This window comes from Dermacentor variabilis, chromosome 5 (genome assembly GCF_050947875.1).
Source record: "Dermacentor variabilis isolate Ectoservices chromosome 5, ASM5094787v1, whole genome shotgun sequence".
In the NCBI taxonomy this organism is placed as follows: Eukaryota; Metazoa; Arthropoda; class Arachnida; order Ixodida; family Ixodidae; genus Dermacentor; species Dermacentor variabilis.
In genome coordinates this window covers 125,427,632-125,454,571 of record NC_134572.1, presented here as the reverse complement: position 1 = coordinate 125,454,571, position 26,940 = coordinate 125,427,632, and the positions used below count along the sequence as shown (strand labels likewise).

General features: G+C 45.8%; 1 protein-coding gene across 1 annotated transcript in view; it reads right to left on the bottom strand.

Moving 5' to 3' along the window:
• The window catches only part of E(Pc) (Enhancer of Polycomb), an 87,147-nt gene that overhangs the window by 26,679 nt on the left and 33,528 nt on the right, over positions 1-26,940 (bottom strand). The window contains exons 3-4 of the mRNA XM_075693482.1: positions 22,240-22,385; positions 1,087-1,182 (exon numbers count right to left, since the gene is read on the bottom strand). Of these exons, the coding sequence (XP_075549597.1) occupies positions 1,087-1,182; positions 22,240-22,385 (242 nt within the window). The remainder of the gene's footprint in view (positions 1-1,086; positions 1,183-22,239; positions 22,386-26,940) is intronic.

Below are 26,940 nucleotides of genomic sequence, written 5' to 3'. Positions count from 1 at the left end.
GCTTGTGACCCCTTATTGCTCGATAAAAGGCAAAAGACATGAAAAAGATATATAAGTTGGCTCTCACAAACACATTTTCCATTTTTCTCCTACATGCCACCGACATACCGACATTACACACTGATTTGACATATTTCTCTAACAAACAGAAGTGAAGGCCTTAACAGTGATTTCATAGTACCGCTTACATTGCACAAAAATCCTACTGCCAGGGTGTGTCAGCATTCCTGTCCTGCTGATTGCACAGCTGCTACAGCCAAGGCCACATAAGCAGTTTCATGCTCATTAAACGAGCACCTTAGATGCCCATTTATCATGTGTAGCAACTTCTTTAGATTACATCATGTGCTACATCAAGCGGCAATTTGGTTTTTACAGAAACACAATTACAACCCACCATTCATACTCACACACTTCAATTTACGGAGCTTAACTGTCCCTTACCAACACACACGGGCTGTGACAGACGCTGTAAGGAGGGGCTCTGAATAAACATAGACCATCTAGGGTTCTCTGAAGGTGCACCTAAATCTAAGTATGGAAATCATTTTTGCTTTCAGCCCCTTTTGGAATGTGGCCACAATGACCAAGAATAGGACCTGTGAGCTTTTCATCAGACGCTGAACAAGATGGCCATGCTAAGCCACTACCGCAGTAGGTGTCAACCTATTTAAGTCCACTGTAGGATTAAGGCCACTCCTACTGATCTCCAATTACTCCTGCTAAGCTCTGTTACTACTGTCAGTCAACAGCCAGCTACACCTCTTCCTTGTAGATTATGGACTATGATCTCTGATCCATACTGCCATTTTTGTTCCACTGCTCCATGCATAGTTCGTTGCACCCTTCCAAATTTATCTGCTCTTCCCTGAAGTTATAGTATAGCGATTATATGCTCGGTTCTGGTACATTGGTGCTTTCTTTTATTTTCATTTTTTTCCACGCACGTGCATAATAGAAGAGTTTGTGAAAGTTTAACTGAAGTTTAACTGAAACAGCATGAAGCTCTTTAATATACCTGCACTCAACCAGTCTAAAATAGTTACAAGCCGCATGCTCATTACAACAATTTACTGATATACGTACCGTTCGTAACCTTTTATTGAGCCAATAGTCATACACCGCAATGATGAGATCGTCATCTTCTTTTAAAAGTGTCTTTGCCTCGTGCAACGTGACCACCTGATAAAAGAAACAAAATATGAAATGCCAACATTTTATTACAACTTAGGTCTCAATTATAACACCATCCCAACCAACAGGCTATTTGGTAATACACACAAGTAGCAGTGGTAATGTGTGTGTGTGCTCTCTCCAGACCTAGTACCAAATAAGCCCTAGTATCATGCAGTTGATGGCAAGTCAAAAAGAAAGGTGCTTTCTACTAAATGCTCAAATTATCTATCTTGTCATTTAAAATCCACTTCTAATTATCACTTTAAACATGGAAAGCTCAGAAAGAAATTCTGGCAGAAACCCATCTCAGGATGACTGTTGACATTAAAGAAACACCAAAGAAACACTAAACAAGTTTACACTGATCAAATATACTTTCAAAACTCCATATTTAAAGATTTAAATGGTAATAGGCTAGTTATCCGAAATGACAACAAATGTTAACATTTATGAATTTCATGCTGAAACCGCGCCTGCTTGTCAATGTGACATCACGGATTTCAAAGTAATTTCTCATATTTGGCTCATTGTGGCTCAAGTACGTTATTTAAGCTTGGCAAATTGATTTTTCCTTGTTTTGTTTTTAAGGGGGAGGGGGGCCATACAGAATTTTTAATGTCACCTGTGGCAGATAGCTTAACCCTTTGAGGGTCGATTTTTCTCGTTATATGCGACCGCCCAGGGTTGATTTCTTTCTTGCACATTCCAATTCTTCTTAGGAACTTATGTTGAAAAAAATTTAATTTTTCTAGGGTGACCATAAAGGGAGAAAAAATATTTTACGTTGGTATATATGTACTTTTCATTCATGAATAACAACAATAAGAAAGGAAATAAACTTATACGAATAAAATATTTGATGCATTGTTATACACATAGTTCAAGGCTTTGAAATTGCGCACACGAGAATATTTCGCAAGACTCAAATGTTCCTGCTTTTACGCTAATATGTACATCCATAGCGTAATCAGACTGCATAGGTGCACTCACTTAAGAAAGCTGTGTGGTTGTGTGCCCATCAAAAAATCAAAACGTGCGACAAACTTCCGCTAATCATCTTATTGCCAAACAAAGGCAATTAGTTTTTGTGAGTCTCAAAAAAAAAAAAAGAAAGAAAGAAGCAATGGAAAGCATGCACGGCGGCATCCTTCCTATGCGAACCCCTGTGAGCACTAAACGAGTGAGAAACAATCGGTTGCCCTTTGAGCGATTAGTAATGAGATAGCCATCAGTTTTGCAAGCGCAAGAAGCTAAAACCGCCTGCGGAGCAAAACCCAAACCGCTGCCCGCTCGTATGCGCGCGCCAATGCGCTAGCGGTAGTATATAGAAGCGCAGGAAGCAAACTAGGCCTAGAACAAACCATGAAACTAAAACCTAGAGAGGGAGGTGGAGGTGCGGGAAAAAAATTCCCTGTATTCCCACATAGTGGCAGCACATGACAGAAAAGAAAAATTTAGAAAATTGGCATGCTTTTTAAACGTACAGACGGCACCGTGAATATATGGCAAACACCATTTTGAACTTGTTCGCTGCGCCGTATATTTACGTCATTGACCCTGAAAGTGTTACTTCTAGTAATTGAGCTGGCTTACTCTAAGAGGCAGAGATTGCTTGCCAGAGAAATCAAAATGCATAATTATCTAATTGACAAAAAAACACAAATTAAGTTTTACTTAGTTACCTTATGGCACAAATTGCAATTTACGAATTGCAGCCAGCGAGCTTACAAAGCTTATTAACTTGAATTAATTTTCAGGATGACACCAGTTTGGATATATTCATTCCCAAAGTATCCAGCAAAATTCATGGGTGTTCCAGCAACTTTAGTGCTTCAATGCATAGAATGTTGCTTCACTAAAGATGCAAGTGTAACAACAGTGCATTTTGAGTGAGAGAGAGAGAGAGAGAGAAGGGAGAGGAGAAAAAATTCCCCGTATATTCAGACAAGATGCAGTTTGCAGAGATTCGCGAAGTTCAGACTTTGTTCAGTATTTGTAAAACGACTGCTTTCAGTTCAGTTTATTCGTCATTAAAAAAACAATGAGTAAACAACAAATAGTATGCAGACGAGGGTCCCAAAGTCAATGACTGCAACGGGACCCTCGGTTCTAAAAAGAAAAAAAAAAATGTGTGCAAAACGTGGGTTAAAGCAGCAAATATAAAAAAGTACAAGGAAAACAAATGAATGCGCGAAATGCAATACATTGGTAAGAGAAAATACATTGGTATACATCAGTAATGTATACATTGGCAAGAGATACTATTGCAGGAAGCATCTGCGAGCGGCAACACTTATGGCACTGTCCGAGGAACACTGCCGCCGATGCGCCCAGAGCATCAAATCTCGCAAAAGTATCCTCGAAAGCTGCTCGAATGTAACCATTCAAGGATACTGCCCCTTTCAGCACAACTGGAGTGCAATCCATAATGTTTACTGAATATGCGCAATCTCCGGGACACAAAACAATAAAATAAGCACAGTGACGCTAGCGCAATATCCGGAACGCGTGTGTTGTCAAAAACGCTGCAAGTCGGGTAACTTACCAACACTAAATAGTTGAGACATCACTGAACAACGAGATCGTTACGGCAAAATACTCAGTGCCCTTCCACTCTGTGAAGAAGGGTGACCAGTGAAGCTATGTATATGGGTCAACTGCATCTCCGCAGCGGGTCGGCCCGGCATTTCACAATCTTCGGGATCGGCTCACGTGTGGGGAGTGCTTAACGCTTGCTTCACCTCCGCCGCGGGTCGGGACGGTATCGCACTATCTTCGGGATTGGTCCACGTACGGGGAGTGCTTAACGCCTGCTTCGCCTCCGCCGCGGGTCGGCCCGGCATTTCACAATCTTCGGGATCGGCTCACGTGTGGGGAGTGCTTAACGCCTGCTTCGCTTCCGCCGCGTCGGCCCGGCATTGCACTATCTTCGGAATCGGCCCACGTATGGGGAGTGATTAACGCCTGCTTCACCTACGCCGCGGATCGGGCCGGCACTGCAATATCTGCGGGTCGGCATACGTAGGGGGAGTTTTTTTTTTTTTTTTTTTTTGCTTACAACGACACGAAAATTTCCTTGGACGGTAGAGGTATACAGCTTCGCTGTAAAAAGCAAGCTTTTTTTCTGTGTCGCTGACACTGGTCGGGAACACGATTCTGCCTACACAGTGCACCGCTGATGATGAATAGCGATCTATAGGAGAGAATGATGCTTAATTCACCACTGGCGCTTCATCGGCGGCGACGCTAGCAAGCGCACGCTTTATCGATAAATGAACTCAAGGTATCATATCTCTGCAAAAATCTTGCAAGGCACGCTTCAATGCGCAGAGGGTCCGAAATTTGCAACGTGTCAGGTTTCCATGTAGAAATCTTCCGACTTATGCTTCCAAAATCAGGCGCGATACAACAACCTCAGTGCCAGGCGATGCCATGTCCAGGCGAGCGAAGGCGCCCGCGTGCTCACGATCTTGAGGCAGCCTCGACGTAAAAAGCTCGGTGACGAATGGCCGGTCAAGACAAAACATGCCGCTGTCCACCACAGAGGCCACTCACAAGGGGCCAGTTACCTTTCGGTGTTTAAGCTGTCCCAAGGTCTCAATGCGCTATACTTGCTTTATATGCGCTTCGGTTCACCGCTGTCGCCACAGCACGGTGTAATAACCTCGAGCGCAGGTGCCCGTCGAGCACACTGTCGCGTTGACATTATCTTAATAAGTCATTGTAGTTGACATTAGGTTAAAAGGCACGTGCTAACCAACGTCATACCGCTCTGTCAAACGTGTGCTCATTATGTTGACAGAACGTTAGCTACAAGAAAAAGATATCGGGAGCGCTGCGACTCCTAGAGCAGCGGCCAGGGCTCCGCAGTACGGCAACTCGATGCCAAATCAACGTCCTCTCCACCAAATGACCACAATCGGAAGCATAATGCCACCAGGCAATGGGTCAAGTTTTATGGAGGGCGAATTAGTTTTGTACAAATGTTGCTGTGCCCACTACTGTAAATGCGCATTTGCAACAATCCTATCTTCAACGACGTGTGTAATCATCGCGTTGGCCTTCAAAGCAGACCAAAAAATCTGCCTCGAAGATCGTGCCTGTTCGATGCGTTTGAAGTTGTGCTAAAGGAAGGACACCATGACCGAAGAGCTTGGAAAATGCTATTACAGTTTTGTGTTGGCTACAAATGTTGAATAAGCATTTAAAAGAAAGCGCGCAACTAGCTTGACCGGCAAAGAAGGTTCTACAGTGCTTGCGCAACGTACACTTGCACGAACGGCGTTGTTCAACTGTATAATTTGCGGTTACGAGCCCTATCGAAATATTTGTGCCCAGTGTTACCAACTCAAAAAAACATGGCTGCGGCTTAGCACAGGTAACCCTGGTTCTGCAAAGCGAAAGCTTGGTTTAGCCTGGTTAAGTCTTGGTTTCACGTGGTTAACCTTTGATTTATTTGTAATTGTATACTTGGGTATACAATCATCGTTAAGCCAGGTATAACGGCTGTGCCTAGGTCGGTGCCTAGACATAACTGTGATTAGGCTTGGGTAGACACGCATCGTTCGACGGTGCGATGAATGTAGTGCCACAGGGAAAGCGCAAGTGCTAAACATGCAAGGAGACGCCGCGAACAAGCGCAGCGTCAATGCACAAACGGACAGTGCGCGAACGCGGTCGCTACATTGGTCTCGACGGTGCGGCGCCTGTTGTCTTCCGGACCCTCTCCAGTGAAGCAGCTCGCCGGGCGATATCCGCGGGGTGGTCAGACGCCGCTTGGCGACGACAGCTCAAAGCCTCCCGCTTCCGCGCAGCGCTCAGAAAAGACGGCCCGGCCTCACACTCATCCATGGCCAAGCTCACACTGGCTATGCGAGCGCGGCGCTCCTCTTACGCCGACACCACACGTACGCTTGCGGACGCACGCCTAGCGCCTGCCGCGCCTCTCAAGGAATGGCGGTCTGCATCCGCGCGTGCACTGTCACTATATACTGTCACTCACAGACGCCTTGGCAGACGCCATTTTTTGTTTATAGACAGTGTTGCAAAATGTTTTGATATCTATACACGTAATTGCTATATTTTATAGCCGTTAGATCAGCACAAAAAGGAAAGCACTTTCTTGTATGATCTAAATCTGCTTCATTGAGAGTTGCATGTTCCGCGCCGTAGCTGCGTAGCCAGGCGCGCCGACACAAGCGCGCGATAACAGATAGGAGCTGTTTCCCGAGATCACGCGGCGTTTCGACATGTACGAGCCATGCCACCCCGTCTGCGAATGCGTGGACGCGAGCTTGCACGCGTCCGCTAGGGTACGTGGTGTCTGGGCTTTTGTCAGGCGCGCGGCGAGTCACGTGGTCAGGTGGCACCCAGCTGCGAAGAGCGCATGCGCCAAGCCGCCGCCAGCGGAGCCAGCGGTGGCGGCTAGCTAAAGCCCCTAGATAATTTGAAAGTAGCGACACTCTCCTCCTCACGGTGCTTGCCTCCTCGATTCTCCTCACCTGCCGGCTGCGCACGGCGCGCTATTCCTCCTGGGCTCCCGCGGACGGGCCGAATGATTCTATGGAGGTGTGTTATTTTGGGCCAGTTGCGCGCTCCAGTGGGGTTAAAAAATTTGAGGAATGCTAATAACAGCATCGATAATGCTGGAGGCAACGTTTATGAGGAGGTTGCTTTTTTCTTAAAGCCGTGTGAACGGGGTATACCGATCTAAAGGGAGCTTTGAGGCGAGTTCTATACTCCCGACAATTTTTCTGCCACATGATCAGATTCTTTACTTCGTGCGTCTGATCTAGTATTGCTTGTGACACATCCCTTTGTGTGTGGCTTATTAAGCGAAAGCATTATACCTCTGTTTCATGGTCCCGTTGTGAGCTACAGAAAATATCACTTGACCGAAGGAAGGCGGGAAGCGAACCAAAGCATGTGAAGCCGCGTATAAGAGATGATTAATGATTAGCAAAGTAATGATTGATTAGTGATTGGATTAAGACGAATTCGCGTGTATTAAGGAGGATTAAGGTGGATTAAAGTCAATGAAGGTGCATTAGGGTGAATGAAGATGGATTAAGGTGCATAAAGGAGAACTAGGTTGGTTTAAGGTCGATGAGGTTAATTAGGGTTGATGAAGGTGCGTTGATGTGCATTGAGGACGATTATAGTGGATTATGGTAGACTAAAGTGCATGAAGAAGTATAAGGGTGGATTAGGAGGGATTAAGGTGAATTAAAGAGGATTATGGTGGGCTAGGGTGGATTACAGTTAATGCGGGAGCATTACGGTTGATTAAGGAGGATTGAAGTGCATGAAGTAGGGTTAGAGTAGATTAAGGTCGACGAAGGGGGATTAAAGTGCATTAAGGAGGACTTTCGTGGATTATGGTGGATTAAAGTGAATGAAGGAGGATTGAGGTCGATGAATGTGGATTAGGAGGATTATGGTAGACTAATCAGTCTTACTACTCAATGAACCCCAATTCACCTTAGTCCACCTTAATGCTTGTTCATCTACCTTAATACTCCCAATCCACCTTAATACAACCTAATCAACCTACATCGCCCCTAATGCACCTTAGCCTACCCTATGCGGTCTTAATCCTCCTTTATCAACCCTAATCTATCATAATTCGCCTTAATCTTTATTCGCGCACCTTAATCCCAATTAATCCTGCTTAATGGCCCCAATCTACCTTAATACACTCTAATCCGCCTATATCATACCTAATCCAGCTCCATGGCCCTTAATCCACCTTAATCTACCCTAGTCCATCCAAATCGGTCTTAATCCTCCTTTATCAACCCTAATTCACCTTCATCTACATTAATCGACCTTAATATTTCTTTATGCACCTTTATCCTCCCTGTCCTAGTTCATGACCCTAATCTACCCTAATCGGTCTTAATACCCTTTCATCAACACTTCACCTTAATCCACCATAATCCACCTTAATCCTCCTCCACGCACCTTACTCTTTATTGGTGCATCTTAATCCTTCATAATGCATCCTAACCCACCTTAATCTTCTTTAATACACTCTAATAAACCTTAATCATCCCTAATCCACCTTATGTCAACAACTAATGATTCATTAATTAGCTTGGGTAATCATTCTCTTCTACAGGGGTGGACATGCTTTGGGTCCACTCTGGCTTTCCTTGGGTCACGTAATACTTCCAGTTTACAACGCGACCTTGAAACAAAGATCTAAGCCTTTCGCCTTAAAACTTAAAAAAAAAGAACTCAATGTTGACTAGCTAGCGCTCATCACCTGCAATACCACGGGTATACTTGCCACTAATTTTTTCAGGGCGCAAAGCAAAATCTATAATGCTGCACTTCCGACTCGATAACAACAGTTAGCGATGTGCGAGGTGATGGAGCCGCCCCAGAATATTAAGCATACTAAGGACACCCGCAACAAAAATGCTGGTGAGCAAGCCGGAAGAATGAAAAAAAAAACAGCATTACGGGATGCTTTGGTATAGCGAGCTATAAGATGCCTCAGCTCGCAAACAACGCTGTTCTTTGTCGGAACAAAGTTCTTTCGGCCACTGTTATGCAGCCACTGTGTCCTGCGCAAGCCGTCACGCTTTCCTGTGGTGCCATAAAAACGGCATAACCATCTTCAGGCTTCTTGCTGCAGTTATATGCGCAAAAGCCCTGCATAGCGCTAGCACATAGAGCAGGAAACACAGCGTACAACGTTCGCTACGCCGAGCTAAAGCGTCGAGCCAGCCGTGCTCAGGAGGAAAATGGCGCTAACGAAAAAGAAAAACACAAGCAAAACTCAAGATTCGCGTGTTTCCAAGGGCAACGGCAGGGAGACCAATCGTCGTGCAGAAAAATGGGGGCAAAACTGGTTGCCGTGGGGGAACGCGCAAGGGGCGAGGAGGAGGTGAGGAGGTCGCGCGGCGGCGGCAGAGTTCAAAGAGTGTCGCTACTTTCAAATTATCGAGGGACTTTACGGCTAGCGCTCCCGGCGGCGCCGCAGTTCGGCGCGGCCGGTCACGTGATGCGTTGCCAAGGCTACGGCGCAGCTGCGGTCAAATGAAGGTCAAATTCTCGGCGACGGCGAAACTCGGCTCGACGAGGTTAGTAAAGCTTTCGCTTTAAAAAAGCAACCATTAAATCCTAAGTTTTCAATCACTCCAAGAATAAATTCTTTATTTACTAGAAACTATAGTCTTAACGTTAACAAAGCACTTTATTTCCTTACTAGAGAGAAGTGGTTCTTAATGAAATGAAAGGTTAGCACTGTCTTGTGCAGCCCTTGGGAGAAACACGGCTCAGCGCCAACTGGGAGGGGGAGAGTGGGGCGGAAATAGGATAGGAAGAAGTTGCCGCCAAGGCGGGGGCGAAGCGAACCGGTAGGCTGGAGCTCAGTGCGACCGGCCGGAGCGGAGGCCCTGTCAGCCGCTGACAAATCAGTCATGGGCTTTCCATACTAGAAACTGCTCACTGACTGCAGGTACTTTCATTCACGGAAAGATGTCTGCTTCGTCTTGGTTTGTCGAGCACTCGGCGGGCGACTATCAACTCGTACCGCTGGTTTCAGGCGGGCTTCCAGCGCTGCTACCGACCCACACCTCCATCGTGCCGATCATTTGCGGGCAGTTTGTAGCTTGAGCCGCATTTACCGAGTCCCGCTCGAACAGTTAAGATGGTATTCGTCATCTCTGTTGACGTTCTGTTCCTCCGATTACACATGATAATGTTCAGTTTACTTGAAACGCGTTTGACCTCTGCGTTCGACCAGGGTAGCACGAGCATGGATAAAGCAAGCCATGCAGGCCGAATGGCAGACAATCTCTCCCGAGTGGCTGGTGGATGGATGGATGGATGGATGTAGTTGTGACTGGTAGCCGCTAGAGGGGCGCGCTACTGGAAAAAGAACTATTCAAAGCGTTGGGCGTGTCCCGATGTTCGGCACCGTAGCACCTCACAGTGACGTCAAGCGTGCACCAGCGACGTTCTCTCACAGAAAAGAGAATAATTTTAAAAACTTCGACTCTTCAGAAATAAAAATGCAGAACCACCAAAGACCGCCGCGAAAAAAGCTAACACGACTTAAAAACTTTCCAAATATCCTGTCTCCCGCAATAATTTCGCCCGCTAAACAGTGTAAAAACCCGCTAAATTTAGCGGAAACATCGCTAATTTGGCAGCACTGTTTGTGCCCTACTTCGTGTTCAAGCACAATTTAACTACCAGCTCGGCTCCCCTACCTGCACTAGTCGCACAGATGTGCTAGTGGTCCAGCTCAGTTATGTATTTAATTACGCAATGAAAGAAATAAAATTTAAAAGAAAACGTCGTCAAACGCATGCTGACTGTGTCACACGGGCACATTAGATTGCGATTCAATCCGTTTGGAATCTAGTTTTTCGATCGCGATTGGCGCTTTACACAAGCACGCAGTCGCAATTTTTTCATCACAATATCGGCCTCGAAGCTCGATCGCGAGTGCCGCATCACATTAACGAGCCTCGGCCACTTTAATGGGATGACACCGAGACATCATACCATGCGCCTTGAAGGCAAACTTTAGACAAACGTGTCCGGCAGTCGCCGCATTATTCCACATGCGAGCTGCAACCATATATCGTCTTTGGTCAGTCAAGAGTTCGAATAACGTGGGTCTGCTGAGGTTCTCTGAGATTTGCCATACTTTTTGTAAAGAAAAAAAAAAACGATGAAGACAGCTTCGACTTTCAAGTCTGTTGTTCGCCGCTACGGGATCCAGCAACTTCTAACCGCGTCAAACAAAAGCCGTACGGCGCTGGCGCTATGACCTCCAATAACCTTTTATTTTGATGATCTATTTGTGTTAGTGAAGAATAGTGCAAAGGAGTGACAATGTGAGATAGACGCGCGAGCAGTACAAAGAAAAAAAAAACGAAGAGAACATTCTCGGACTGGCAGTGCTGCTGCCGCTTCCATGCAGGCCAATTCGGAAACCGGAGAGTGACGTAACTACTGTGTGTGTACCGTCAGCCTAAATTCAAACGCAAACAGGAAATAATTTATCAGGACGCCTGATGCGATTACTTAAGAGTAACTGCGACGTGAAGTGCTCTGTATCGGCTTTCTAAGCTGTTAGTGCACGCTTTGGAGTCTGAACTAAGCCGCCGTTACAAATGCGGGCGAACCTGAAAACGGAATAACAATGTGTTGGAGGTGTTTCGCAAAATGTTCGCGTTCGAATTTCTGCCGATATTGCAGATCCCGAGACGCGCTCGCTGCCACCAAAGTCCCCGGAACAAGCATCCAATAAAGGGTGGCCAAGCTCTCCTTTTCAATGGAGGGTGGACGAGCGAAGACCATGCGAGAACAAACGGGAGTCAGAGAAACGGCGATACGCCTGCTTCACGCGGCACCGCTCAAAAGGGTAAACCCCACGAGCGCGATTTTGTGCGCGACAGCGACGGATCGGGCCGTCGCTCGGTTCTCCAAATCTAGAATTTACGCTCGTCGCCCGAAAGTGCTACGAGCGACTAGCCAACAGCGCGAAGCCGGAACTGGATGTAGATAACTCAAGTACTTCCGATCATCGCACAGAACGAGCAAACGACTTAAGTATAAACCCCATGCAAGGGATCTTGCGCGCGACAGCGACGCGATGGCTGCCGCGTTCGCTCGTCGCCTACAAGTCGCACCCCATGCGAGCGACGTCTCCCCAGTGTTGCCGGTATGAGTGCAGCAATATAGGCGCCGAAACAAGCGTGACGCGTGCTTTATTAACTTAAGTTGACGTGTTTTACCGTAAAAAGCAGCATAAAATATTTCTGAAGGTTTTGCAGTAGGTTCTTATCCTTTCACTACAAAAATTCAATCGTTTGCTCGTTCCGCGCCACAATCGGCAGTACTTGAGTGACGTACATCCAGTTCCGGCTTCGCGCTATTGGCTAGTCGCTCATAGCACTTCCAGGCGGCGAGCGACGAATTCTAGATTTGCAGAACCGAGCGATCGCGCGACAAGACCGAGCGATCTGTTCAAGCGACGGCCCGATCCGTCGCTCGAAGCCGTCGCTCGTCGCTGTCGCGCACAAAATCGCACTGATGGGGTTTAGCCTTGATTTCTTAAGTATAAACCCCATGCAAGCGATCTTGCATGCGACAGCGACAGGCGACGCGATGGAGATGGCTGTCGCGTTCGCTCGTCGCCTACAAGTTGCACCCCATGCGAGCGATGACTTCGAGCGACGTCTCCCCAGTGTTGCCGGTATGAGGACAGCAATATAGGCGCCGAAACTAGCGTGACGCGTGCTTTATTAACTTAAGTTGATGTATTTTACTGTAAAAAGCAGCATAAAATATTTCTGAAAGTCTCGCAGTAGGTTCTTATCCTTGCACCTATAAAAAATCAATCGTTTGCTCGTTCCGTGCGACAATCGGAAGTACTGGAGTTATGTACATCCAGTACCGGCTTTGCGCTATTGGCTAGTCGCTCATAGCACTTCCGGGCGACGAGCGACGAATTCTAGATTTGCAAAACCGAGCGGTCGCGCGACAAGACCGAGCGATCTGTTCAAGCGACGGCCTGATCCGTCGCGCGAACCCGTCGCTCGTCGCTGTCGCGCACAAAATCGCGCTAATGGGGTTTAGCCTTTATACGTGCAAAGAACCTACTGGAAGACCTTCAGAAATATTTTATGCTGCTTTTTACAGTAAAACACATCAACTTAATAAAGCACGCTTCACGCCAGTTTCGGCGCTTATATTGCTGCCCTCATACCGGCAACAATGGGGAGTCGTCGCTCGAAGTCATCGCTCGCATGGGGTACGACTTGTAGGCGACGAAGCGAACGCGACAGCTATCTGCATCGCGTCGCTTGTCGCTGTCGCGCGCAAGATCGCTTGCATGGGGTTTATACTTAAGGTGTGGTGAAGAGCCAGAGCCATCGGTTGAAAGTGAGTCATTTGTGTCTCAACCCACAAGGTTGAACGGCAACTTTTGGCGCACTGTAATAATTACGATGTCTCACCAACCAGCCTAAACAAAAGCAAGCGCGCTTTTTGCATTTAATTTTTTCTTGCGAGGACAGTGCAAGCGACATTATGTTGAAAACAACTTTCAGGCGATTCGCGCAATCTTTCTGGCGTCTGCTGCTACGAAGAATTTTGGCCAGCAAGAATTGTGAAAGTTTAAGAAATCAATTTACGTAAGAAAATGACGTGAGACGGAATCCTTTCTCCTTTCACGGTGTGTGCGTGTTTGTTGGGGGGAGAGGGGCAGCGTCGTATTAACACCGCACAAAAAAAAAAAAGTTTTTGAGATGCGACAGAACCGAATTCAGCGTTTGACAGAAGGTGCCAAAATTATTTATATTTGTATGGAACTATAAGACACTAATAAAAATTTGGCTTAATTTTGAAGCCGAGACTGCAAAATCTTGCCAGTAAATAATTAAAAAAACGCCTTTTCTCATACACCGTGACCGACAAACACGCATTTCGCCAGATATAGCATGGGTACGTAGAGTTATTATCCTCTTAAAACCCCCCACCCACCCCCCTCCTCGAAGACTTTCTTTCTAAATTTTGTGCAGATGTAGTCTTTTACATTACAGGCACTGGCCTCGATCCCGTCGTATGCTTCCAAAAATAGCTGCTCGCACAAACCGTAGGCGAAGTAGAAAGGATATAGCAGAAAACGAATGCGTTCTTCCCGCCGGCGGGAACGGATCGCCGCGTGTGTTACCGAAGGTGAAAAGCGCACGGACGGCGAGAAGGGGGGGGGGGGGGAGGAGAGGAGCGATGGCGTCACCTCCGGCACAGCGACCCTCCGCGCAACGCAGGTAATGCCCCTCCCATTCCCGTCTTCCTCTCCCTTCCGCACAACACAATGCAAGCGGGTCCGCGAACGAACGCGTGCGTCCTTGGAACACCGCATCACGCGTTGAGGCTGCCCAGCCGCTACACGCGCGCGCCTTGTTTTGACTCTCGCGCTCGCTTTCTACCCTCTCACACGCGCACTACCCGATAGACGCCGAACGAAGACCTCTCACACAGGAACGGCCAGAGAGCAGCGCCAGGCTGGACTTCAAAAGAAGAGAAGGGGATGGCACTGGCGAGGTGAACGCGACGATCCGTACAGCGCGAGAAAGCCGGCAGACGCGGCCCAGCCACTGCCCCCGCGTGCGCTTCGTCCGGGCTCACGACACTCCGATCTCCATTACGTTAATGGTGGAACGATGCCCGAGAAGGGCGAGTGTAATGGGTGTTCTGTTCTGCTTCCTCCTCCCCGCAGCTCTTTCCTACTCTCCCCTACTCGCTTCACGCAAAAGAAAACGAAACTTTGCCAACTGAGATTGTGCGAAGACGCGCATAGAAGGCACGCAGACGCCTTTTCTCCTGTACTGAACGCCACACTCAACTATCCGGCCTTCCGCCAGCGACTGGATCAGAGGTGGGGCGACGAGACGATGGTCCCTGTTCAGAGGTCGATAAACGAGTAAAAAGTGCCACTACTTTGGCCGCCTAAGTGCGCCGCTCGTGGGGGTGGGTGGGGGAGTCTTTATGAAAGGGTCGCAACTCATTTACACAGAGATACGGAAAGAGAATATATCGTATATAACACCACTGGCTTGCCTGGGCAGTGGTGGCGTCAGCCATAAAATGTGCTGCACTACTTTTGCATGCAGTAAGACACACGGCAGACATGAGAGCAAGATGGTTGCAGCAGGATATTCCTCGAACGGTGAATGAAGACCAAGGCCTCAAACTGTGTTCTGCAATGTCATCTCCTGAAAATATCTCGGTGAGACAGAGCAGGGGCATTCTCTGTATGTAGATGTTTCAATGCAAGTAGACGACAACAATGATCTCTTGCACCTCACTTTTCCGGAAAGAAATCTCAGCCACCTGGCCAAGTTCTTGACAACTACTTAAAATTTGCTGCACAGAGTACATGGCGATCCAGACAGCTGGGTCAATTATTACTGCCACAACATTCCTTACGGAGGTTTTACAGTGCCCAATTCCATTACCACTGCACAGAGACGTGCATATTTCACTTAATTAAAAAAAATCATTTTGCGCTTACTGCGGTACTGTTATTGCTGAAATTTCATAGAAAGATCCCATTTTGGAGACCACTTTTCCAGCATGATCAGAGCATAACACACAATCCAATAGAGCAGGTTCAAAGACAAGACTGCTTAGCAGCACTGAATGTGCACCGACTTGAGACTGCTCAAAAGTGCCACTGTGGCAAGGATACTACAGTCTGTCTTAATACACCATGATATGCTCTCCATTAGCCCTGCGGCGACCTAACTTTGGGGTTTACCACCTGACACACAGTAATGCATACCAGAAAGGCTAGAAGTCTTTAAACGGTGCATTAAGCAAGTTGGCCACGAGAGCCTCCAGTGTTTGGATTAGGCAAATAATGCACAAATGCAAGTAATGCAAGCAAAGTAATGAAGCATGTAGCAACAATACTGCATTGATATTAATGCTTTCTGCAAAAGGTGCTTCTGTGCAAACGCAACAGTTCTTAAAGACTTAACCAGAAAAAGAATATCTGAACGCATCAGTTGTTTAGGAACGTTAATGATATACACTGTGTTACAACAATCAATGGTGGCATGAGATCTTGAAAGTTCCTACACGATTTCCTTTGCTGAAATTTGCCGCACAATGACGCTGTCTGTGAAAGTCTACTTTGAAATTGCACAGGTATTAAAATACACTGCGAAATACTCAAATGACAGTTACGGTATATATATTGGGGGTGTGAATGCCTAAATTCATTTTGTAGCAATTTTTGGAACATAGAAAAATACTGGAGCACTTTGGAGCAGACAAATTTTTATTTTAGAGCTGTCTGTAGCACATACGTGTAGTTAATGTCGTTATTCTGCAGAGTTAAAGAAGTGTTGAAAAGTAGCCTAATGCAATTTTGCCATTATTTATGTATTAAGTGCTTGTGAAGTGACCAGAGGTGTTCTCCAAGTGAAGAAGCAAGGGTTAATAAATGCTTTTTTTTTAGGCATTTGTAGGTAATATGGCAATTCGGACTAACTTTTACCAAGAGTCTGCACATGACGGAATTTGCTTCTAAACTCGCTAGAAGCACCTAGAAATCTGGAGTTCATACTGAGTGATTAGGTCTAAGTCCCTGAATAAGCTACAGAGCAACATTCTCCCTTCTCTCTTGGTTTCTGCTTTTCAGAGTCCGCACGCTGCTCGCTCTCTCAGTTTGCACTTTTTTTAGCAGCGATCGCACTGCGATCAACAATATATGAGGAATTGCGGTTGTGAGGCTGCACAACACAATCAAGAGCTGCTTGACGCCAGTATGAGTCAAAACAAAAGGCGCTGCCGGCAGCGTGCGTTTCCATGGAAGCTGTGCAAGCACAATCATGCGATTCCACTCCACAAACAGGGAGATGAGGATAAGCACCAGGTGTCCTCCCCTGCCCTGGCTTGCGACTAATGTGGCAACTCAAAATAATGTCGCTACCTTTAGCTTTATTCAGGAGGCTTAACTGAACCAATGGTGGCCAAAATAGGAAAGTTACTGTAAATACCCGTGTGTAATACGAGCTCGCATATAGTACGAGGTTAAATTTTTGGAACGCAAAATGGAAAAAAAAAAAAGTTTTATCTGCATATAATATGAGTTAGGAAAACTCGAGGAAAACATTTATTTAAACTGCACTCCGCTCTTCAATAAGTCTTCCTCAGCTGCGCTCTCTTCGGATAGTTCTTTGTTGGACATACCTTCCCAGAGGTACTCATCCTCTGTGCCATCGAGCGCGTTCGAGATGCCGCACTTCTTGAATGCGTGACGCACAAAGTCCTCTGGTATGCTGGCCCATGCATCCACAATCCACTTGCAAAGCGCGGCTGGCGAAGCCCGCTTCAGCCGCCTGGTCGCCGTCACTGCAGGCTCACCTCAACGCATCCAATCTGCGTAACACTGCTTGACCACATCCTTGAACGGCTTGTTCATGCAAACATCTAAAGGCTGCAGCTGAGATGTCACCCCACCCGAGATAATGACGAGTTCATTGCCGGATTCAGGCAACAGCCTCTTCACTGAGTCAGCCAAATGGCAACGAAATGCGTCCAGCATGAGGATGGACGGGAACAACAGTGCGCCAGGCCACCTACACCAGACGGACTTTATTCAGTCGAGAATAAGATTCTCATTCGTCCAGCCTTTCTCACGGCATCTAATGAGCACATTTTTTGGCAGTTCCTCACCTTTAGGCACTGCCATGCACTTGAAGATGACATAAAGCGGAAGCTTGCGTCCGTCTGCCGTGCACAACAACATGACGGTAACCAGAGTTTTCTCGTTGCCGGTGCACCGGACATAAACTTGTTCAGAGCCCTTTTCGAGCACGGTGAGGGGCGATGGCATGTCCAGATAAACCGGTGTTTGGCCAGCATTGCTGATTTGTCCTAGCTGGAAGTTTTTGGACTTGCACAGTGAAATAATGTGGTGCTTGCTGGAAAGCCACAAGGAGCTCTTCGAACGATTCGGGCTGCTTTCACGAAATTGAAGTTCGGCGGCATAAGGAAAAACCAGCATAAATCCAGTGCTTGCTCGCTTTGAAGGCGGAGCTTGGTAGCCCTTTTTCTCTTGCAAGCTCCTTAGCTTTTGCCTGCATAAGCTCCACGCTCACAGCGAGATGTGCGGCTCGCTGTTGGCATACGCATTCCGTCAGGGCCAGTTCGATTTCCGGGAATGTCCCACTCTTCGGGCCACGAAAGCTTCGTCACGTTCCGCTGCACACGAAAAGGCCTTCCTTCTGTCGATGCCATCTGCGAATGCTTCCCTCGTTGACGCCAAACTGCCTCCCGGCCGCACTGTAGCCGATGTCCTGTGCGACTAAAATAACCTTTCTCTTGAAAGCAGCCAAGTACTGTTTTCGTGGTCCGGACATCTTGGTCCTTCAATGCGGAATAAAAAAGATGCACTTCGCGAAGCGTGGTCTGCACGTGTGCTGCCAAAGTGCACACTCAACAATAAAGAAACAATGCTGTAGTCACGCAGAAATAACAAAACCAAGTCATAGCCATGCAGCAATAAGGAAGCCAAACCGTAGTCACGCAGCAATAACGAAGTCAAGCCACAGCAACGCAGCAATAATGAAACCAAAACTTTTAGCCCAAATATGTGACTGAAATTTTTGTTCGGATCTGCAATAGTAGGAGGCAAAAATATGGGATGCCAATAATAGGCAAAAAACCTCGTATTACACGCGGGTTTTTACAGTACTTTCACATGCGCTCTGAGACCAGCAGCACAACACCCTGCACCGCACCAGCAATCTTTTGCTGATGGCTTCCAAAGCCAAAGCTGCCGATCTGGCACAGCGCGGTGCAATTTCAGCCATTTTTCCACTTTCGGCACAATCTGGCTCGGCAATTTGCTTGAGTACCAAAATGGTGCAATTGTCGCAGGATTCCCACCCCTGTAAATATTGAAAACATGCTCCCACCTGACTATGCAACATAAAGACACAAAGCACAAGTTGTACCTCTGTTACATAAGCTGCAGGTACAGATTACTTATACAACTTTTGTTACTTAAACACTGAGATTGGCCCTCACCGAATAATTAAAATCAACTGGTTGCCATGAATAAGCCAATCCAAATGATGACCTTAATGGCCACAGTGTCTGTCTTTGTGGTGCCAGGGGACCGAGAATGCGTTGAAGACACATCTCTCCCCCTAAATTCCAATTTCTGACCTGCTCTAGACAGATTTGCAAGCGAAAATTGCAGCTCTATACGATTATTGCATTTACTCAATTCTAAAGTGACTGCTTTTCTTGCCATGAAAATTGTTCAGAAAATTGTGTTTGCAGTGTAGTCATATACAAAACTGAAACCATGCTCAAAAGCCTACGATGAGGGCCAGCATCATAACTGTTGCCATCACAAGATCATGACACCTTGCTTTGACGTGCCACTTTTAGTCTGTGGTTACTTTACATGCTAAGCTAGTGGTTAAAAAGTCGTGTCACATATTTCCACATTCCAGTGGACTGAATGTGTCGGAGGATGAATTAGCAGAGCGGTTAGTCAAGGCAGGGGCCACCGTCCTGTTACAATGGTTTTGGAGTTGTTTGATCAATGTAAAATGGAAGATGATATGTTGTAGTCCACAGACAGCGACGAAGTGCTGTCTCGGACTGCCGACAATGGACATTAACTGTAAATACATTTACATTCAGTGGAGTTCAACATTGCTGGTTTCATCTTTTTTTGTTTGCCAGAACAGGAGGAATGCTACATTTTTCTTTTTAAAGAAAAAATCGGGTGTGCATTAAACTTAGACTTTAACCCATAAAAACTGAATGCATGTTAGATTCGGAGGCATGTTAGAATTGGGTAAATATTGCCGAATTAAGCTATATTTTGGCACATTTTCTGCCTTTTCCTTAATTCAACCCTCCGGAAAATTTAATCTAATTTCACCAGTCCCATCACAGTTAAATTAATGGTAGCTGACTTTTCTCCAACTTGGAGGACAAACATGAAGCGAGGAAGCAACAGCAAACCTAGCAACTAAATGGTGTTAGGACTATTGATATACCTCTATGGTATCATTAACCACTTGGTCAAACCACGATCACCAGTAGGCTACAAACAAGCAAAACTTGCTTGACACAAATTTTGTTCTTGCCTTCTTTTTGAAATAAGGGTGGAAGAATTAAGCTGGAAAAGCAGTTAACACGGAGCTCATGTATGTGGTGAAATTGCCAACTTCATTAGTTTGCAACAAACAAACAAAACCAAAACAGCTGCACAAAGCATGCTCGCATGATTTTTCTTACACGAACGGAAGCACTTATTGCCTCTCATCCTCAGTGGACCATTATACTACTGATACCACACTGACGTCCAACATGACCACTGCAAAAACTATCAGGTCATGCAGCAAAGCCCGCAATATGCAAAATATGCCTCAGTCCCCAGCTGTGGCACATCCTCTATAGTATAAAAGGCAAAACAAATTTCCAAAGCGTGCTTCTCAGATGGGTGCTCCAAAACAAACGTCACAATGTTGTTCACGAAAGCAGCTTTTCATTTAAAATACAATCGATGCACTTGTCTTGCCACATGGCTTTTTGTATGCTCACTTGTACAGTATGTATTCGCAATTTGCGTTGAAGTTTCTGCAGGACACCAAGCTTGACGAGCAGCTCTAGCAAGGCAACTGTCTCATATACATAAGCACTGACCACTTCTCTTATGATCATCATCCACCCCAGTATTTTCACTCCCCTTCCCTCTTCCCCAGTGCAGAGTAGCAGGCTAGAGCGCACTAGCTCAGGTCGACCTCTGTCTTTCCTGTCAATAAATTCTATTCCATTCTAATATGCAATTTGCGTTTAGGAGCTGTAGGGCTCTTAGTGAGCACGGTGGTGATTACTCATACCCAAATGCAGACTATGTCATCATATATACCAGCCGAGTGCTCACGAGATGTACAAAGCTTAAAAATGGAACCCCCGCTTAATTGCCATGTTTCCTACAAATGCCAGCTACAATATTTGGAAAGGCGATGTGCCACGTCGAATGGCATTACCTCACGGGCTGGGCACTAGGTGATGAGGATTCAAGAAAGGGGCTACAAAATGTGAGGACAGCAGACTGACTGGGTCAACATTTCAAAGCAACACCAGGGTTGGGTTATGACAGATGCCGTAATGGAAGGCTACAGTTTGATTCTGACCACCTGGGGATCCTTTAACATGCACCTAAATCTAAGTTTGCAATTGCTATCTCCCCCCTCTCCCCCCCTCCAAGTGCAGCCACTCCATGACCAGGGGTCAAACCCATGACCAGAGGTCAAACCCGTGACCTCCTGTTCAGCAACAAAGCACCATAGCCACTGCATTGCCACAGCGAGTGAAATGAGAGAAGCAGAAAAACTGTGCTGTTTACACAGAAAAGGCAACTTCACAAAAAGAGAGAGAGAGCGGAACAAGCTAATAATGTGCAGCAAGGTAGTTCGACCACAAATCGATTACAAAGTCAAGAGTTCAACGAAAGCTCCTCTGATCAGGTATCAGGTTAATAAAACAAAATTGCCATATGGGTTCCGAAACGGCAAAGCTAATCTTGACTTGGTTAGTGACCGTAATTTTGTTAATAATTATTAAAATTACCAATTACAAGCAAGGCGTTGAAGCATGAGCAAAGACTACCCCATCCCTCCCCCACTTATGTTTCGTGGCCCTGCTTGTTACTGGTTCCTGGGAAACTAAAAAAAAATTTATAGAGGTCTAATAAAAAAAATTCTAACAACACAGTGTCAAGAAGTTCTGCTGTGACATCTGCACTTGTTGGAAACACTAAAATTGATGATGAGATATCATAAGAGTTTGTTGCTAGCTGGTGTTTCCAAATTTCATGTTGTATTACTATGCCCTTCCCTTCTGTGTGCGTACCTGCAAACACTAAAAATGATCATGATATATCAGTAGAGTTTGTCACTGGGTTTGTCTCCAATTTTTTCTTTGGATATATACCACTTCCCTCTGTGATGTGTGAATAGTGAAGGTAAACAAACAAATAAATAGTGTCTGTCTTCTAACCTTGTCCCAATTGTGTCTCTCGATATTAATGGACGAGGCCTCATATTCTGGGAATTTCACCTCGCATTCCTTTATTATGCACAAAAAAAAGAAAACTGCAGCACATGCAGTGACCTCATGTAAGATGCTTCTGAAGTTCAGCCACCACCCACCAGGTGCCACTGCTATCCCAGTCGTGGACAGAGGCGTTTGGCACAAGCTGCATTTCACACTGCTCTAGTGAGTATTCTGGTGTAGTGGGGTGACATGTGCTGCAGGATGGGGTCTATATGCTGCAACCCCTTTCAAACTAAAACCACAGGCACGTAACACATCCTTCGAAACTTGCATCTTCACCACCATGAGCAGGAAATGGAAGCTGTTGGTTCTTTACGGTCGGTCAAAGTGATGTCTGCAGTGATGACGGCAGGTTTTGCGACTTCGAATGAGACACAGCAGCATGATAGCGATGAAGCAAGGACATAGTTGTGAAAAGGGAAACTCGAAGGCACCAACCTGCTGCCCACTGCCCTTTTCTAGTCGATCCATCATCTCTTCAAACTGTAACGGGATGATTTCCATTTTTTTTGCCTGCTGTGTGAGCCACTTTTCATCCTCAGAGTCCATGTCATAGTCCGGGATGTCCTGATCCATCGCAAATGCTGTGCAAGAAAAGAAACTCTGGTTACTTCGGCCAACACAGGCTATAGAGGGCAGTCTGCTGTAAATACGCCAAACACGTAACAAAAGCATTTATGGGCCGAGAGAAAGAGGACATTGCACTCAAATATCCACTGCTTGCAAACACGAACATGATTCCAATCTTTTACTTGTGGTTCTTAAGAAGAAGCTTTAACTCATTACTCAAAAAAGTTTCTTTCAAATATTACTGCAAAGTTTGCAGTTGCATTCAGTATAAGATCTTACCCCAGAACATGTCCTACAAGTAAGTCTGGTTTGTATATTGTACATACAATAGTTTTTGATAATGCAAACTTCTGTAGAAAAAACGTAAGCTGAGAAAAATGGCTTCAGATTTTTAGAAACGTTCCACTGCGTTCTCATTGCACGTATGGTCACTAAAATTAAGCTAGAATGTGTGTGGGGCCTTCTTCTGCTTTGTTAAGTGGCAATAGCTTCTAGGTTCCATCTATTCCTAGTCACTTTTCAATTCTCAAGCACCCTGGCTCTCGCCTTTGACAAGCACTGCTGGGTGTTCCTTTCTAGGTAGGTCATTGGAGTAAAATGGTCCAATGAAGTAGCCACTTGTCCGTGCCTAGTGATGTGGCCATAAATAGGAGAGGGAAGGTCGCTGCCTTTAACCTATTGTGCATGGTTGTTATGAGAGCACGCATCTGTAGGCATGCGACTATGCAGCCTGACAATCCTACAATTTGTCAGCATTTATCGTTGCAACAATTCCCTCAAACATAGTGTGCAATGGGATAATAAATAAAGAGGCTATGCCAATACAGCACATTGGAAGAAAGGTATGGTGAAAGTCCACACACCATTACTTAGATGCACAATAGCTCTCACAGAAGTATACAATCCTGATAAAGTTGCACTTCGGAGATAAACTACTGTACTTATGCTGTTCCAAAAAAAGGGGGAGGAGCATGGTCAATGACATAAATGCAGTGAAATCTTATTTGCATGGGTGTGTGTGCATGAAAGTTGGCTTAATGTAAGCCCAAAGGTAGGCTTTAGTTTATTTGTGGTTAGCACACCCCGGTAAGAAACACTGTGCTAGTGAGCTGAGGACTACAGTGTGCTTCATGGCCTTCCATGGATGCTCACCTATCCTTACAACTCTGCTCCTCTTTCTCTTCCCAAGTGCAGTGTGGCAGCCAGACTGTCACTCAGTTGTCTACCATACCAAAAGAGCTGGTAGTCAGTTTCCATTGAATCAACTTAACTGGGACTCACGCCTCACTCATCTAACTGTGCAGTGCTTGGGCCATGAGAGTAAATTCTGAAAGAAACCTCTCAAGGCAGCACAAGGTCTGCATGTACTTGCTTTTCCTCTGGTTAGGGTTCAGCAGTTTCTTTTCATATTGTCTTCCAGTGTATTCTACCCACAGCAAGACTCTACTGTTAACTAATTAATTAACACTCTGAGGGTCAATGTTGCAAAATATATGGTGCCGTGAACAAGTCCCAAATGGTTGACAGCGCCATTTGTATGTTTGAAAAATGTGCCAATTTTTCAACTCTTTCTTGCACAGCAAGTGCTGCCACCTTGTGTGAATTCAAAGAGCTAACTTTTTTTTTCTCCATGGTTTCTTGGTTTTCATTCCACAGCATTACGTTGACATTTTAGTGACCACTCGCGCATCCACACATGCGAGGGCATGCGGCGGTTAATTCTGGTTTCGTCTCGCAGGCTGTTTCTGTTCATTGCGCTCATAAACACTGATGTCTATGTGGTTTCTTATCTCTCAAAGAGCAAGCACTAGATGCCCACTCGTCTGTTGCTTACATGGGTGCGATTACATCTGTTCACAGTCGGGTGCTGGTATATACAAACGATGCCGCCTTGTACGATCAACGCTGCCATGCTTGCGTTTTTTTTCTCAAGACTTGGCTCGCAAAAACCTTTTTTTTTTTTCATGTGCTCACATACACAGTTCGATTACGCTATGGGCGTGTGCGCTGGCTACAGTGCTGCAAATGTGCGGAGCAGTGATACTTCCGATGTGGACTACTACTCAAGTGCCAAATCAGAATATATCTATTTATGGAAGTATATATGTATAAGTATTTATGGAAGCCAATTTATATTCTTGAATAAACAATGCAGGTATTGGAAAGTATTTTTGTAACTTTAGGTTTAGGATCACTCTAAAAGCTTGCGGTAAGTTTATTTCTATATAGGTCAGTCTCAAGATTTCAAATCTGCAATAAAAAAATTCAGCCCTGGAAGTTGCATTTGGCAAAAAAAAAAAAAAAAAAAAAAGGGGGACCCTCAAAGGGTTAAAATGCAGAACCGGAAATGACTGATCAGAACCCTAATTACGTGTTTATATATCTTCGCAGTCACTCTACCCATGTACCTTATTTTGGTATCATTCTGCAAGAGAAAAGAAGCCATTACTTGACCAAGCACATGTTACATGCACAGATGGTGTTGTCACACTACGCATGACGCAATCAGAGCTAACTTTAGCAGCCTCGCGCACATAGTTTACAGAGACCCAGCTCAGCAGAATGTTTTTCCATCCAAGCGGCAATAGGCACATTTTGAGGGAGCTCACTGCGCCATAGCAAGTATAATTTACCCAGCTAAAACTGGTGTTCATCAGGAGTTGATAATATGTTGCAAAAATATGCTTGCTTGACTAAGACCCACCCTTGCCCGCGTTCAACACGTACGGCCTAAAAATGACATGAAGAGACTCGGGCAGCAATATAGAGGTATTTCAGCCTCTTAGACCATGGTAGAATGTGTCAGTTTCTACAGGGAGTGCAAGCACAGGAGAGATTGAGGCAAGCACAGGAGCCCCAACCTCTTACAAGTGCGGCAGGCTCGAGCAGCACGGCAGTCTCGGGTGCCACTAGACCCTTTGGGTACAGGGGTCATTTCTTTAACCGAATGCCCAAACACTCTCTTCAAAACAAGAAAGCACGATTACAAAGTCAGACCCCAGGACTCCCCCTAGCTGTAACATAAGCTAGGCATTTAACGTTTCTAACGCATGTAAAATGTAACTTTTGTATTTGGTCACGTCGTTTATGTACCCTAAGGCCCATACACCTTCTGCAGCATACTCTGGACGTTTCACATACTTACCAAATTTTTTTGTAACATGTAACCACCGTTCCTGTGTATACTCTCGCAGGGAGCAATGCATGGGTCGGCATAGTACTTCAAAGCTACACAGACTCATACTTGCTGCAAGCTCATTTTACAGGCATTATATAGAGCATTAGGGAATGCCAGTAAGTTTGAGTGGACATAAGAACAGGAGTACCAGTTAATGTGGGCATGAAATACTTGTGGGCATACTTTAAGTGGACGTGAGTGAGCGCCGACGAGTGGGAGTGGAAGCGCGTATGTGTGTGAGTGGTTGCCAGTAAGTGCAACTAGGAATGTGAGATATTGTTAGTATGTATAAGAAGACATGATGAGTAGGAACATGAGTACACAGCCTGCAAAAATATTGGCTTGTGAGCATGCGGGTGTATCCACTTATTATGCCGACCTATGGAGCAGAGTTCTGCAAAGGTCCACCATCTCGCAATCCCCCCCCCCCCTTTTTTTTTATCTGTGGGAAAGCCACTCCCTCGTGCTTGCAGGAGCCAGGCTAAGAAGCGTAAAAAGAATCTCCAACATTTCATCTCTATCACTACCACAGCCAAACCATGCAACAACACAAGCCTCAAACAACAAAATTCTCGCCGCAATGAAATATTTTCCTATCCGTAATATGAACGTCCATAAGAATCAATGCAAGTCACATCTCTCGACAACGAAATGCCACTAAATTGTAATCTAACATTAAGAAAATTTGCAGGAACTAATGCTAGTCCTCACATTTATCTACTCATGTAAGGCTAACAGAGCTAAAAAAAAGTGCTCAAATGCATTTTCTCCCACTCAAATTGTGCAAAATACTGCCCCAGCACACTTGCGGGGCCACCACCATTTTTGTTTACAAAATTAGCAATGCGCCCGAAGCGATCGCTGGTGCTGGAAACATGTCATGGCCGCCATCTTGTTTGCAAATTGCCTTCTTCAAGTGACATGGCTGCATTGCCATTGACCTGTACTGACGCCGACTTGCGCACCATGCACAGTGTGTGCATACTCTGTGGCTTTGTGTGGATTGAAGCTGATTTGTGGTGTGCTGAGAAAACACTGAAAATGAAATACACATCCCCCTAGCGTGGACTTCTCTCGGGCCCTTGCTTGATATCGTGGTTACTGTGCGGGCTGCCATGCCTATGCCTGTGATGAAGAATCGGAATCGTATTGTCATCAAAAATGATTGTATGAAAAAGAATATGCCCCCTGAATCAAGCATCTGGCGAATCTGGCAATTTGCCGGAAGGCGCTCGCATTCTCAGTCAATCCTTGTCGGTAATATGAAAGCTTTTGCAAAAGGGACACGTGTTGTCTAAGGGCGAGTTCCACACACACAGGCAGCAGCATTCCTGGTGCCAAGACGGCGTGCTTAGCGCTGCAACAACGTTGCACAAGGACACCAACACGTC